This window comes from Eptatretus burgeri, chromosome 20 (genome assembly GCF_056783735.1).
Source record: "Eptatretus burgeri isolate ZD-2024b chromosome 20, Ebu_testis_v1, whole genome shotgun sequence".
Classification (NCBI taxonomy): domain Eukaryota; kingdom Metazoa; phylum Chordata; class Myxini; order Myxiniformes; family Myxinidae; genus Eptatretus; species Eptatretus burgeri.
In genome coordinates, this window is record NC_140980.1 from 1498822 (window position 1) to 1514525 (window position 15704).

The 15704-nt window shown below is 45.5% G+C and overlaps 1 protein-coding gene across 11 annotated transcripts in view; it reads left to right on the forward strand.

Annotated features, from left to right (window-relative positions):
- LOC147008277 (uncharacterized) overlaps window positions 1–15704 on the forward strand; it is a 37881-nt gene that overhangs the window by 18875 nt on the left and 3302 nt on the right. Inside the window, exons 4-11 of one of the 11 annotated variants that reach the window (XR_015053470.1) lie at window positions 3865–4039; window positions 7008–7147; window positions 7272–7322; window positions 8614–8657; window positions 8801–8860; window positions 8975–9025; window positions 10632–10711; window positions 13145–13628. Coding sequence is in view for 3 of the 11 variants with exons in the window: in XM_085865161.1 (XP_085721287.1) it covers window positions 3865–4039; window positions 7008–7147; window positions 7272–7418 (462 nt within the window). In the remaining 8 variants the exon portion in view is untranslated. Of the gene's footprint in view, window positions 1–3864; window positions 4040–6044; window positions 6088–7007; window positions 7148–7271; window positions 8570–8613; window positions 8658–8800; window positions 8863–8974; window positions 9026–10631; window positions 10712–13144; window positions 13629–15704 lie in introns of those variants that run through there. The other 10 variants (XR_015053471.1, XR_015053474.1, XR_015053469.1 and 7 more) reach the window with 10 other exon arrangements.

The window sequence follows — 15704 nt, forward strand, 5'->3', positions numbered from 1 at the left end:
GGGTATGGGTGGGGTAGGGGGATGTGGGTGGGGGTAGGGGGATGTGGGTGGTGTAGGGGGTGGTAGTGGGGGGTAGGGGGATGTGGGTGGTGTAGGGGGTGTGGTAGGGGGATGTGGGTGGGGTAGGGGGGATGTGGGTGGGGTAGGGGGATGTGGGTGGGGTAGGGGGGATGTGGGTGGGGTGGGGGGTGGCAGCAACGGCTCGCTTTTATTTCCACATCTAAGGCAATATAAATGCTCTAATGGTGGCGAGGTTCTCCGTTATAAACCGTTAGTTCGATGTGTGGACGACGGTAATGAAGATGAGTTTCCTTCACAAGGAACATCGTCACAAGAGGTCGTTCGGCCCAACAAGGCTGCGTTTGCTCGTGACCAACCTACGGTCGTTTGTCCGTGCTCCATCCTTTTTGTTTCAATAAAAAATGTTTGAGTGTCAAGGAAGAAAACAACACGGACCGTTTTAAAAGCCAAAACACAGCGAGGATTCGAACCTCGGACCTTGCCGACTCTGAGCACTTGCTTCAACTATAACTCACCGAATGGGGTTAAAATTATTAAATGTTGTTCGGGTTCGAAAATACAGGTGGTAGGTGTGGAGTTATGGTGTACGTGAGTTATGGTGGTGGGTGTGGAGTTGTGGTGTACGTGAGTTATGGTGGTGGGTGTGGAGTTATGGTGTACGTGAGTTATGGTGTACGTGAGTTATGGTGGTGGGTGTGGAGTTGTGGTGTACGTGAGTTATGGTGTACGTGAGTTATGGTGGTAGGTGTGGAGTTATAGTGTACGTGAGTTATGGTGTACGTGAGTTATGGTGGTAGGTGTGGAGTTATGGTGTACGTGAGTTATGGTGGTGGGTGTGGAGTTGTGGTGTACGTGAGTTATGGTGGTGGGTGTGGAGTTATGGTGTACGTGAGTTATGGTGGTGGGTGTGGAGTTATGGTGTACGTGAGTTATGGTGGTGGGTGTGGAGTTATGGTGTACGTGAGTGCTGGTGGTGAGTGTGGATTTCTGGTGTGCGTGAGTTATGGTGGTGGGTGTGGAGTTATGGTGTACGTGAGTTATGGTGTACGTGAGTGCTGGTGGTGGGTGTGGAGTTATGGTGTACTTGAGTTATGGTGGTGGGTGTGGAGTTATGGTGTACGTGAGTTATGGTGTTCGTGAGTGCTGGTGGTGGGTGTGGAGTTATGGTGTACGTGAGTTATGGTGGTGGGTGTGGAGTTATGGTGTACGTGAGTTATGGTGGTGGGTGTGGAGTTATGGTGTACGTGAGTTATGGTGGTGGGTGTGGAGTTATGGTGTACGTGAGTTATGGTGGTGGGTGTGAAGTTATGGTGTACGTGAGTGGTGGTGGTGGGTGGGTGGTTGTAAAGTGTGTATGGCGGTGAGGTGTGCATGGTGGTTTATCGATGATGTGGCGATGGTGTTTACAAGGAGGTGGGGCTGTGGATTGTGGTGTGTGTGTGTGTGTGTGTGTGTGTGTGTGTGTGTGTGTGTGTGTGTGTGTGTGTGTGTGTGTGTGTGTGTGTGTGACATGAGAGTGAAATGTTCAGGTTTTTGAAACAGATCCGGCCGATCAATCGGATCCAACACGTGACCTGTTCACCTTGGTGGAGTGATGCGCCCTCCCGAGTGGCCTTGTGGTGTTGTCAGTGTTTGAATCGCTCATCTGCAGACCGTTTAACTTTAACTTCTCGAGACTTAACGAGCACCTGTAGCCTGGAGATGCACCTGTGTGTGTATCCAGTGCAAAGTGGGCCCGTGTCCACGAGAGGAACTCCACAATCACAGCCTCTGCACCTTTGGTTGAGGGACGAAGTATTGACAGGTTGAACCGTTTCCCACCTGTGAACCTGATGCTCGTACCTGGTGACATGTCCTGGTAGCTTCATCAAAATGGCTGCAAAGACCATGTTTAAGAGTGTCGGTGCTACAAGACACCCCTGCTTAACGTAACACCACCGGTCGCTTCAAACCTACCTGTGTTGCTCTTGTTCAAGGTAACCGCCATCATCCCTTCAGGTATCACGACATGTGACACGAGCCTGTCTGGGTGGTCGTACTGCCAGAGTAGCTGTCACAGGTCATGAGTGTTATTGACGGTGTGAAAGGCCTCGGTGTGACGTCACTGATCAACGTGCAGACATCCTGATGATGTTCTCTCCATTCATCCTGGAGTTTGTAACTTGTAAATACCCTTTGTTGTTTTGTTGTTGTCCCACCGTTGGCTCTGAAGCTTCTCTTTCGTTCTGCTCGGATCTCGTCGCATGCAACGTCTTACAGCAGGTGATGAAACAGATTAATCATTCACGTGGGCACGATACCAAGGAAGGAAGGAAGGAATGAATGTATTTTTGAATGGGAAATGTGGGCGGGGAGAGATGAGGTCACGTGATTAAAGTAGGAGGTGCACGTGGAGACGAGATATAAAGGGGGAGGTTCTCAAGGAACGGAAGGCATTTGGAGAAGCAAAGCGGCTTGTGATTGGTTACTCTGTGTCAATCGTAACCGCGCGAGTCCCCAGTCTGATCCCCTTGGACCCCTCCACCTCACCTCGGTGGTTCCCTCTCCTCGTTTCGATCTTCACCGTGCGGGTTGTTGTTATTTTCCTCAACGATGACAATGTTGGTCCTGATGTTGTTTACAAAATTGATTGTCCACCTGTCCGCCGGGCTACCCACCCACGAACCGGGGTCGTTGCTCGTTCACGACGTGAATCCCCAAACAAGTTCGGCCGCCAGTCCCTTGTACGACGAGGACTTCTCCGGTGAAACCGCTGGGCCGATCCGGCTCAAATGTTGCAGCAACGTTCCTCTCCTGACTAGTAACAGGAATTGCAAAGCTTGTTCCTGTCACATGACTTTAAGTCGGTGAAAATGGCCGACTTTGTAAATTTCTTCAAAAATCTTCTTCACCAGACTCACCAATCAGAATGTTACCAAATCTGGGTTTCAACATTAGGACAGGGCCCGGATCAGCTCCAGGTCCAGTGGACCTATTTTTGAATATCTGCACCCATTGGTCAGCCAGCTGCCAGACCCCACCCACATTTGTCTCTTGGCTCCACGCACCATGACACCAAGATAAAATAATATGGCCGCCATCTTGGTTTTCTGGTCGACCTCACACATCAGGCCTGAAGGCCTCTGCTGATTATACACCACCCGAGTTTGTTGCATCAGATTTCCTTTTGCTTTCTTTGGGTCGAGTGTTACAATTAGGGACACCGAAAAATCTAATCACATGTCAAATAAAGATTGTTAGTTGGGTTTAATCAAGACGAGTTGAGTGGACGGAGGAGGCGAAAATATATCTTTTGTGTGGCAGATTGCGACCACAGTGTGGTCATACTTGTTAATGTTCTTTCCCCACTGTAATCTGTCTTGCATGGCCGTTTGAGGCCTTGCGCAATGTGAAAGATACAAGTTTTAGCACAAATTGGCTACGGGGGAGCTTCGGGGCAAGGCCTGAGGGTGTGATGCTTGTACCGCCAATGGGCGTGTAGCGGGAGGAGTGGGGCAGCATCATGGGGCAGGGCCTAGACAGAGGCTGTAAAGGTGATTGCAAGATGAGGCGATGTGCTGTACCTGCACCAAGAGTAGCTGCGCATCCTGCCTCAAGAGCCTTTCTATTATATTTAATACTTTTTATCATGAAAGCACGTAGTATGAACTACCTTGTGAATACCTGCTGTGTAAAATGTCTTGATCGCCCTTCTTCATAATCGTGATTGTTCAGGGGAAGAATTGACAGTATTATATAAATATGTAGTTAAGTAATTTTGTTCAAAAAACGCACAAAATGTATTTGCATGAATGTGTCAGGTTCCAGATTTATTGATCACTGGTGTTGGTGACCCTTGTGCAGGTGGAAGCCAGGTGCAAATGTAACGGACATGCCTCGGCCTGCGTGCTGGGAACCGATGGACTTGAGTGTGTCTGTGAGCATAACACTGCAGGCACCGACTGCGATCGCTGCAGAGACTTCTACCAAGACCGACCGTGGATGCAGGCGACCCCACAGGACCCACACGAGTGCATCGGTGAGTTGGTTGATCAATATTTTTGCACAAATGTCTTAGATTCGCACGTATTGAGCTGGGATATAAGTATCCATAGTTAAAATTTCCTTCCTGGTCAGTATTGATCGGTAGTCAGCATGACTGCAAATTACATTCGATCAAGCGTCAGGCCTTGCCAGACAGTTCCTAATAGACTTGTGCAGAAAAGTTATCCGGCCAAGTCCACAAGCTGGGAATAATCAAGAATGTTAAAAAAACAAGATGGTTTTGGTTAAAGTTATGATCAGCTCCATCGCTGAGAGAATCTGGTGAGCAGGATCAGCGGCAGAAAAAGGAGTCACAAGTCCATACAGCCGCAGCTGACGCTCACGGACCATACAGGTAACAAATCTCATTTGAGTCTCTCAGAAACCGTTCGTTGGAAACAAAGTCCGACCAGCGATAGCCAAGGAGTCTCCGGAGAGACCTGGCACCGAAGGACTTAAGTCCTCGTCTCAGATCCCTGGTCAAAGTCCAATCTCACATCCGTGGCGCGGCAAAAGCGTCCGCAGTGATTGAACGATTCGCTCAGAATGATGGAGCACGGAGCCGCTATGGACTATAGGGCGCTCGGCAAGTGGCTTAAGCACTCAAGCAAGCACTGTAATTAATTGGTTCATAAGGAACGGTTGGCCAGGCTCTGGTTGCATACCATGCACCCACAGCAGTTAAAGAAATTAAATGAATTTGTTCAAATAATGACTTAGTCCACAAAAGAGTTGCTGTTTAATGCAGAACAACCCTGGAGACATCGCAAAGTTTCATCACCCGTGGAATAAACATTGAGGATAATCCGCCATGTTGCCTGCTCAGCTGTTCACGCGTCACGTGGTAAATCGGTTCGGGGTTCGTGCAAACGTTATACCTTCATTTTAAAACATCCGTTTTTCACTGGATTTGCTTTGATTCCCTGTGGAGCACCTCGCGAAACCTCCGAAAATATCGACACAGATCTGGCAGACGCCATGGACAGGCAGTCTCTCCGGGATATAGAGCATGACGACTAACAGTGAATGCATTGAATCATATAGCTCAATGAAGCTGGTTAATTTTGACACGTTCCAAACTATTTTGTTCACTCAATATAATTCTTCAATGTAAGAAAATGATATGTTTAATGCTTTGGAAATTTCACATTTTCTTGTGTATGTCAGAGGGAGGGAACATAGCCTTGTTTGCTTCAAGTAAATAGGTGTATCGGCTTAGTTATAAGACTCATTATTTCTTTAAATTATCAGATTTCACAACAGATTTCAACACTTATTTAGTCCGGACAACATCCTATCCTCAAAAGCGATATTAATATTTCGATGATCCACTTTAATTCGTCCGTGAGAGTCGATCGTGGAAAATCGGATCATATAATGCGTGAAATCTCTCCAAGCTCCGAATGTGAAAACTATCGTACTTACAAAAGCGATGTACACAACGATTTGTATCTATGATAAACAGGTATTTGATATGAGTGAGGAAAGTGAAAAAACAACAACTTTATTGTTAAGAAATCGTTGGGGCCTGTTCCAAGTCAAGGCATGGTTGAGCAGGCCAAAAAACATGGCGGCTTCAGACCCCAGTGAGGTTACCCAGGAAACGCATTAAGACCCCAGAGAGCGAGGTGGCCGAGGATCGCCTGATGAAGGATATAATTAAATAAGGCCGTTAATTAACTTCAAAAGGAGTGTTTTAATTAACCTAAACACTCAATTTTCACTCTTGCACTTCCTTGAAGTTTTCTTAGGATGCTTGCAAAGCTTCAGGCTTCTAGATTTCATAGTTTTGGAGTTATGGAGGACACACACACACACACACACACACACACACACACACACACACACACACACACACACACACACACACACACACACACACACACACACACACACACTGCCATTTATGAGTATAGATTTATGAATGCACATCAGAAGAGAGATTTGCATTCGGTCGGGGAATCTCTGTGATTCTCGTTACGATTCCCTTTGTGTTCCAGCGAGATTTCGATTACGAGATGAGTCATCACAAGGCCTACAAGCGTGAGCACTTGAGTGGTGGGGAATCTCCATGGTAACTGGAGCGAGTGTAGGATTGCGGTAGGATTGCGTAGAATGAAGGGATTGGTATAGGTCCGAGTTCAGACATGTTGTTTCCTCGATCAAATATATTTTTAGCCACGTCTCACCTTGCGAGCCATGGCTCTAAGGGAGCTCGGCGTTCTTCTTCTTCTTCTTCTTCTTCTTCTTCTTCTTCTTGTGAAGACAAAACCTTTATAACTCGGCTCTTTTATATACAGGATCCGGATCTCCTTAAATATTAAACACATGTACACATCCTCGCATTGACGGTGCCTTTTGAGAGCGTCTATCATGAACTTTTAAATATATTCGGACATTTGCTTTTAAGTTTCGAAAAGTTCACGTTACTATTTAAAGATTATTCCATTGAATGTATTTCAATTTCGTAAATACACTATTTATTTCGAAAATACACTATATTTCGTAAATACGAAAATAGACTCTGACGGGTCTCGTTATTGGCTTAATCAAGGCACATGACGAAATATCGGAAGTTGTTGTTGTTATTTTTTATTTATTTATTTTTTAGCCGACAAAACCTTTAGGACGCGGCTCTTTGACACATTTGTCCTTGTTTTTTATACATTGTCCGTGTGTGAGGATGGGAGGGGGTGGAGGAGGGAGTTCATCAGTCCGTACGGGACATTAAGCCGGGTGTCCTTTCAGAAAGCATTCACTGATGGGTGTTAAATATCGCACTGTGCGCTTTTTGAAAAAGAAAAGTGTACAGGCATCCTGGCCAGATTACAAATTCCTGCCTCACTGGCAGAGCCACACCTCCCAGGAGCCACACCAACAGGGTGAACCCGTACAATGAATTCCGGTCGATTGTGCATTTGTTTGAATGTCCTATAGGGTGTTACCTCCGTGTGTCTCGGTAGTTTGTGAGTGCAGTGTGGTCGGATCGAGATCCGATACGTGCAGCCTTCGGACCGGGCGATGCTATGGTAAAGATGGAGTTGAGGGTCTCAAGTGCGACCGATGTGCGGAGGATTATCAACGACCCGGTTCAAACACCACTGTACGTACTCCGCCATTTCACTCTGCATTTAGAGTCCAGCGATGGTCCACCCTGAAACGTTTTAATGATTCTGATCGAACAATATGGATCTTTAATCGAATTCTTCTACCTGGCCATCCCTCAGGTATGCCTGATGATTCTGTGGGACACGAGCCGAGGAGCATCAACACTCTTGGTGGGTTCACTTCACCATTTGATGTCATCATCATCATCGTCGTCATCATCGTCACCACCATCATCACCACCATCGTCATCTTTCACCTCAACGTGACGTCATCGCCAACGAAGGTGGATGGAGATTATGTTTTCACCCTTTTCCGTCTGTCCGTTTGTCTTTGAGCACGACCTATCAAAACGTCATGGGCTGATTCGGACGAAATTTGATGGACAGATTGGGTGTGTGATTTGGTCTACTTGATTCGATTTTGGTGAAGATCCGAATCCTGATACTATCATTTGCTCACACTCACGGAGCGAAAAGCGAGGTTAAGTGATCTGCCCCTTTTTAATACGTACGTATAGTACGTACTGTCCGTGTCTGCATTTTGTTAATCACCTTTTTCTGGAAACGCTTGTCGGATTGACATGAAATTTTCACCAAAAGTGCGACTACTCATGTAGAATGTTTTAATCCTAATCATGACGTCACAGGTCAAGTGGTGTGGCAGCCATGTTGGAAAAAAGGAGAAACGTTGGACCTCTGTATCCCCAAAATTGTTTCAAGGAAAAAATTCTAACTTTGCACGTGTCAAGGACTCCATGTGAGGAACATGTGATTTTTTTAAATGATGTCATTGGTGCCTTCGTCATGACGTCATAACACGACATCCAACCAGCATGAAAACTTTTGAGGGTCACCTGGGGATAATTTGGTCAACAGAAGAAAAAAAACTATGACGTCATAGCTCACGTGGTTTGGCAGCCACATTGGATTTACCTGAAAACCTTCAAAATCATCTCCAGAACGGCTGGACAGATCGAGGGGAAACTTCACACACGTGTTCCCCAAACCTTGGGGATACCAGGATGTTCATGAATAATTTATCGGTCACATGGTTTGGCAGCCATATTGGATTGAAAGAAAATATTTTAAAAAATGATTTCTCATGAACCGCTGCATAAATTTACGTGGAAGTTCATAATTATGATGGTGTCATGATGGGGAATATATGTTATAAATTTCAACCTGATCTGACACATGGTCTGGCATCCAGAATTATTTAATTTTCTGAATCTGCGTTCTTTTCATTTTTATATTTTTGAGTGAGGATCACTGGGCTGTGCTTGGATGGGTTTGAGGGTAGAGGAGTCGTAGTTGAACCCCGAGCCCTATCCAGGTTGCCCCTGATGACTTCATCTTTGTTTTTTGCTTGTTCGGGTTCCTTCTGATAACGACAATGCAATACCCATTTCATTTGGTGTTGCCTTTGATTTGAATTTAATTATTTTTAATTCCAAATTTGCAGCCCGAAGAGTTGGCTCGCACCGAGTCCTTCACAAACTGCGCGGGGTAAGTATTCTGTGAATACATTCTCATTCCGGATGGGGGCCAAATACGATACGGAGCACGATATCGCAAAGAGCTATGGACGAGTTATGACAAAACTATGTGGATGAGTGGGGTTCGAACAAACTGATTCGATTTCGTTTCAGGTCCCAATCCAGATCCTGCCAACCAGTGGGATACTAAACGTAAACTCCAGCCTGGAGGAGGTATGTATGCTCTCTTCCGAGTGCCGTTCTGTTCACTTCTTTATTGCTTCCCAATCTGCACAAAACAAACAAAGACATTCTTCTTGTTCTTCCTGACCCAATGACTACCCCCAGGTGTTCCTGATGAATCTGTGACACCCAAGGTTGAGACGAACAGCAACCTTGGTGAGTTCTTCACTTCACCATGAAAATCATCATCATCACCACCATTATTATTATTATTATTATTATTATTATTATTATTATTATTATTATTGTCGTGTCCATGCTGGTTAAGATCGACGCTGGACGGGTGGACCAAAGCTGGCTTTTACTCCCCTGGACTGCGATCGAACAATGAGAGCTTTGCACGCACAGGCATCACAAGAAAGACACCAGGCTCTTAATTATTATAAAAACCAACGGGTTTATTCCCCGATAAAACAACAAAATAACCAGAGGATGGTGAGAGTGACGGTGAACACGGCGGTGGCTTGAGGTCGGGAAGAAAGGGGGAGGAGGGCGCCAAATGGATAATAAATAATTATGTACAATGAGAAATAAAGTCTTTGGCGCCATACAGCAGATTCAAACACAGACAGGATTGGGATAGAATAAAACCCGGATAAGGCCTTAGTTCTGCTGGTGGACGAGGAGGCGATGACGAGGTGACAAAACACACGGGCAGGACCCAGGGACGACGAACAGGCAGCAGGCACGATGAAACGGCAAGCACACAACGGACTAGGCCCGAGGGTAGAGGGAGAAACACGAGAGTGCAGGCAGGAAGGCACCACAGACAGAGGCAACCGTTTCCTCGACCACACGATCTCCTTTTCTCCCAGAGACAATTCCAACTGTCCTTCTCTGTTCGCACCCAAAACCTCCTCTATCCTCCTCAGCAACACTCCAAAAACGCTCTCCGCCTTTCACGACAGGTCCCCAAAAACTCTGCCCTCCCAGGGCAACGGAAACGCCATCCCTTCGGAGGCTCCCATGACTCCGTCCATTGGAAGGCGACGAAAAGCTGCGCCCCTCCCGGGAGGCGATCCAAGCTCCGCACTTCTCTCTCTCTCTTCACTTAGGCCTCACTTCCGGTTCCTCATCTGGTGGGACGTACAAGAGGTTATACATACAATTTTCTTCACCTTCATCCCTTATTATGACAACGCACCATCATCCCATGTATCCCTGATGTTGGCTTAATGGTTGGAGTGGTGGGCTTGGGATCCTTGTGTCCTGAGTTCAAAGCCTGCTTGGCTGTTGGATTAATAGCAGGTGGGGTTGATTCAGCAAAATGAGTACCAGCTTATTTGGATGATTGAGCCATTTGAATATCCTGTGTTGGAGTGATGACCCACCCAGGATTGTGCCCAATAGCCCCTTGGATACTTCTTTAGCAGCACCAATGCTCTGTGCAGAGTATGGTCCTGACGGCTCTTTTTTTGGATCCCCCATATGGTGCACATTCAAACAAGACAATCCTTAAGCTAACATCCCCCAACTTGATCACATCACGATGGGCTAACTACTCATACACAGACCATACTATGCTATGCATCTTTATTTGCTCTACCCCCCCCCAACACACAACCCCACAAATGTAACATCAGCCTCTTCAATATCATCATTGTCCTTATCACCCTCATCTTCATCACCATCACAACATCTGGATTTTTAAAAGTGAATATTGTGACAGCCAGGTTTCCTTCCTCCTTACCTCCTCTGTTCCATGCTTGGGTGCCTGTTGGACCTCAGCTCCATTAATACATGTGTGTTTGTCTTCGTGTAGCCTTCTGTAGGTATCACTCAAGCCGCAGGTTTCCCTCAAGAGGTCGAACTTCGCAGAGCTGCTTTCCAAGAGAGGATTCGGTAAGTTTCGGGTCGTTTTACCATGATAAGTTGAAATGGACTGTGTTCTTATCACACAAGGGAGATAAGAACACAAGGGAGATTCTCCCTCTTCAAGGGAGAGAAAGTTCTGTACGGCCTTCTTCCTAGATGGCATCAGTACCCTTGCTCTCAAATCTTGCTCTACCGTTCCTGCTTCCCCTCTATCTGTTACATTCAGTCTGTCCTCCTGTAGCCTCAGCTCCTCTGCATGCAAGTCAGAAAACAAGAAGGATGCAAAAACACACTCGAGCAACAACCATAGACTAGTGAGCTTTCCTCTAACGTCAAACAAAATCATGAAGTCCATCATTGTCTCTGATGTCAAGTCTTTCCTGTTTTCAAACAACATGATCTCTGATCACATTAGTTTTGATTCCGTTGCGGTTACTCAACTTTGGAGGTGCTTCTGCTCCTCTCACAATGGTTGGAGAATGGAGGTCCTCAATCTTAAAGAAGAGGTCAGGACTGTTTCCGTGGACATATCTCACGCATTCGACACGGTCTTGCATCCTGCTTTGCTTGCCAAGCAAGCACTCTGCCTGTGGCACAGAAGGATTTCGGACTTCCTCAAATAAACGCAGTCAAGGTGTTTCTGTCAATGGAATCCTCTCCCAGTGGAGGCGAGGTTTCCCCAAGGCAGTGGTTTGGGCTCATTATTGTTCCTCGTCTATGTAAATGACCTCTCCGATCATTTTTAAAACCTCTCTTTTTGCAGAACACTCCACATTGTGTCGTACATTACCCTTTCCCTCTTCCAGGTGGACAGAAGCTGCATCTCTCTCTCTCTCTCTCTCTCTCTCTCTCTCTCTCTCTCTCTCTCTCTCTCTCTCTCTCTCTCTCTCTCTCTCTCTCTCTCTCTCCCTCTGACTCTCTCTCTCTCTCGCTCTTCATCTGGAAATGACTCGGTTCTGATGTTATTAATTCGGGTCACATGTCCTTTAATCCTGAAAAACCTTGCAGTTGTTGGTGTTGGTGTTGTTGTTTCATGTGCATCATTTTCTGGAAGCACAGCTCTGCCACTGATGTTTTGTCCTTCTGAGTTAACAGTAAAATTGGAACAAATTTTGCCGACCTCGGATGATGACAAGCTAAGTCAACCCACCTGGTGTTATTTCAATGGCCCGACAGGGGCTCAAACTCAAGACCCGAAGATCTCAAACCAGCCACCATAACCATTCAGCCAACACCAGGCAACCACGCAGTCTCAATCTATCACTGTGGAATGATCTTCAAATGAACTCAACTGTCATATTTCACCGTCATATTGCCGCAAAACAGAAAAGCAGATGGATTGTTGGAAGGAGAGACGAGGAAAGAAATTGCTGACGAAGGAGATTTGGATGAAGAGTCCATGGATACCACAGCTGCAGCAGCAACAATTCCGGCGGAAGAAGATGATGATGATGATGATAATGTTGTGGTTGAAATGTGTGCAGGGTATAGTGTGACGTCACGGAAAGGTGGTGACAGCCTTGCTACTTGCTTTACCTTTGTTGCCTGTGTAGCTTTCTTTCCTCAATTGTTAGTCCAAACTCTCCTCACCTTTTCGGAGCACCGCCTTGTTCACATCGTCACAAACTGGAGAGAACCTGTGCAAACCCTGCTGTCCGAGCGGTGAACCTGCATCGCGGGTTCATCGCCTTTTTGAGGAACGTCAACTACAAACAAAATAGAATTGCGACATCAACAAATTGATGGAACTTCCAAGTTTGACCTGAACCCTGTTTTTTTATTCACAACCGACATTGTATAATGGCCTTTCGAAGGCATCCGGCACCTGTGGGCACACCTTGTCCCAGAAGTAGTGGATGCTTTCATCATGGAAGATGTGTAGCTCACACAGGAAGTCATCACCGAAAGAGTCGTGTTCGTCATCAACGTTTCTCCCGTGGTGCTCTTTCATATGGATATCCTTGACACGTGATCGTCACCATATTGTGAATCCAATCATCTTTGAATATCAATGTCAAGAGACTTTAGAGTTCGTGTTCACCACGAAAGGCAATGTCTTCACTTTTCCACCCTCGTGTTATCTCACTCGCCATCATCTTGATTTTCATGGTTGGCATGAAAGGAGGAAACATTTGATTACTGATGCAGGTTACCAACACCTCAACATTTATCAACTTGCGTACATGTCTTTCCCTTTTATAAACGAAACTTCGCATCGCGTTGGAACCCATTTTGAAAAACATGACAATCTACATGAAATAACCGTTCAGTACTCACAGGGAGATTCAAGGAGAAACTCTACTTTTTGTTCTCGATAATCGTAAAGGAATGACATACCACTGAAGACTTGTCGAGTGATTCAAAACATACCTGCCAATTTCTCTGTGAATTTATGTCTTAGTTGTATGAAGCATTCTGGGTATTACGACTAAGGCAAAGAACGGTGTATCACCCGAACAGCTCGCTCCCGCAAGCCAAAGACACACCCTGCCCGCACCAGAGCCACGTCCTCTCCTCTCCTCCAGACCAGATGCCAGGAATGGGACGGGCCGGTTCGCTGCCAGAGCATCTGGACGTGTTTGCAGTGCCCAACTGCCCATCAGAGCATCATCATGAGAGCATCAGAGCATGCAGTGCCCAACCGGACGCAGCACAGTGTTTCTGTCTTGTCCTTCCCTCTTTGTCTCTCTGTCGTGGTGTGTCTGATGGCCTTAAGGACATAGTTCATGCTCCGTCATCCTGAGCGAATGCTTCGTGCTCTGTATTCCTGAGCGAGTTGTTGTGAAATCACACCCGATTTCCGAGCCGTTTGCCGTATTAACATGCTTTCTATATTAACGAGCCAGTTTTTTTTTCACGTGTCACACAACCACCTGTTTATGAAGATTAATTGGAATAAAATTAATATGAAGATTAAAGAAAAGAAAGGTTCCTAAAACTTAAACCCTTTGGCCACTTCTGCTTTCTACCAGCCCTCCGCGGCCCCTTCCTCGCCTAACCTCCCAAGTAATGACTTGGCGATAATCCTGCGCTTCCCGCCCTGCTAGACTCGGTGATCCTTTCAATACGTAAGGCCTCGGCTATTTTACACAACTTGACCATCTACGCAACGTACATCAACACTTTTATCATAAACCTACCAGATGTTACCCTTATCTTAAGGAATAAACTTCTTATTTTCTAGAAAATAAAAGAAATACATTTTTTAAAACCTTAAAGTAAAATAAAATAAATAAATGTCTTCTATCTTATAAACAGATCTGCATGTGTCCTTACCTTTCAAATTTTGGTTTGAAACCGAGCAACCCCCCGTGGAGGTAGGGTTGCATGGACACATGGACATGAAAAGGGTGCAAGTGATTAAATAAGGTCGATGGAAGGTTTAATTACCTGAACTTCTGGAGACTGATGTTTATCTTTTTTAAATCTCGGATCAGCCGTCTGTAAGAGTCTGATGTTTCATCTTACATTCCTGGAGTGATTGTACGACAGAGTGATGATGTGACGACAGAGTCTCCTGCTCAGCATCACATCTTCTTCTCCAGTGGCCGTTCCTGAAACTTCTTCCTCTGCACCCACATCAACAAAAGGATGTCAAAATCCCTCAATACCATTGTCCTCATCATCTCCATCATTATCAAGTCTTCCATCACAATCCTGGAAATATTATATCCGATCAATTAGTTTCTGCATCTCAGTTAAATTTTTCTTCTTTCTTTTGCATTCAATTTCACATCTTTATTGTCTTCATCACAAGCTCCCACTGGATGATTCAAACAATTAATTTTCATGATCGTCCATGTCTACGCAATGGCTGACACGTGTACATTAACACTCATGCGAGACTTCCACCAAATGGAAGGTTTGTTTGCTGATTGTCTGGATTCGAGTTCAGCAAAATATTTGTTTGTCTTCAACACTTCTGAGGCACGGACAAAACAGGACATGATGCAGGTGAAGAACAGGTAGTTTAGACCAAGTTTGGAATAGTTTATAATGTAAGACAAGAATCTTGGCAACTTACGTTCCAACTGGTACGATGGTTTCAGGTGAGCTGGACGGAGCATCTTCTGAGGGGCCTTTGGGGAAAAACAACAGAAATATGAAAGATTAAACACATTGATATCTTCATCAGTTTGATAACTTGTTCAGAAAGGGCCACAGAAGGAAATGCATGGATGGAACAGGTAATCGTTGAAAAGGTGAATCAGGTGATCTTATCCAATCGAAGGGAGGTGAAGTTCTTGTTATACATTCTGCACGGGGATAACCACGTCAATAAGATACCTTCCCACAAAAATTATAATTACAATTATCTCCACAATTAATAATATTCTTCTTCATCGAAGGAAGTGTTAACAGCAATGTCTGTGAAAGACAAAGTGCCAAAATTTATTTCAACTTCATGTTTTGATCTTGGGGTTTGCTGTGTTTGCACTCAGTGTGTTCACCCGACCTGTCAAAAGGTGTTGAAAAGTGCTTACCTGTTGAAGGTCTTGCATCGCATATGGCTTCTGCTGTTGCTGCCAGTCGTCATGGTGAGGTTTCCGTTCAGGAGGCAGCCATTGAGAAACGTAAGTTGGTGATTAATTGCTTTTCGTCAACAATGAGACCCCACCATGGTTTTCTGAAGCTTTGGTGCCTTCACTCCAAAAGTTTAGGTTCGTGTTCTGATGAAATGTAAAACGTCCATTCGGACTGAAATTCCCTATCCTTGACTGGACTTTCCAAAAATGCTTTAGGTTATGGCTCCGATGTGATCTCAGGTAAATTCACTTGTTTGGAAGAGACCGCGTGTTGATGGAAATTGTTTTCAATAGAATATACTGTCTTTCTTTTATAGTGTGCAGCATGAGGAGACTGTATCATGTGAGATGGGACATGAGGAGGGATGGTGGTGATCTTTGGAGATGAGGCGGGATGGTCCTCATCTACGGAGATGAGGGTTGTCCTTGGGCTTCTTCAGGAGGACGACTTTGTCTCCTCTGATGGTGTATTGCCCGTTTGGGTCACATTCTCT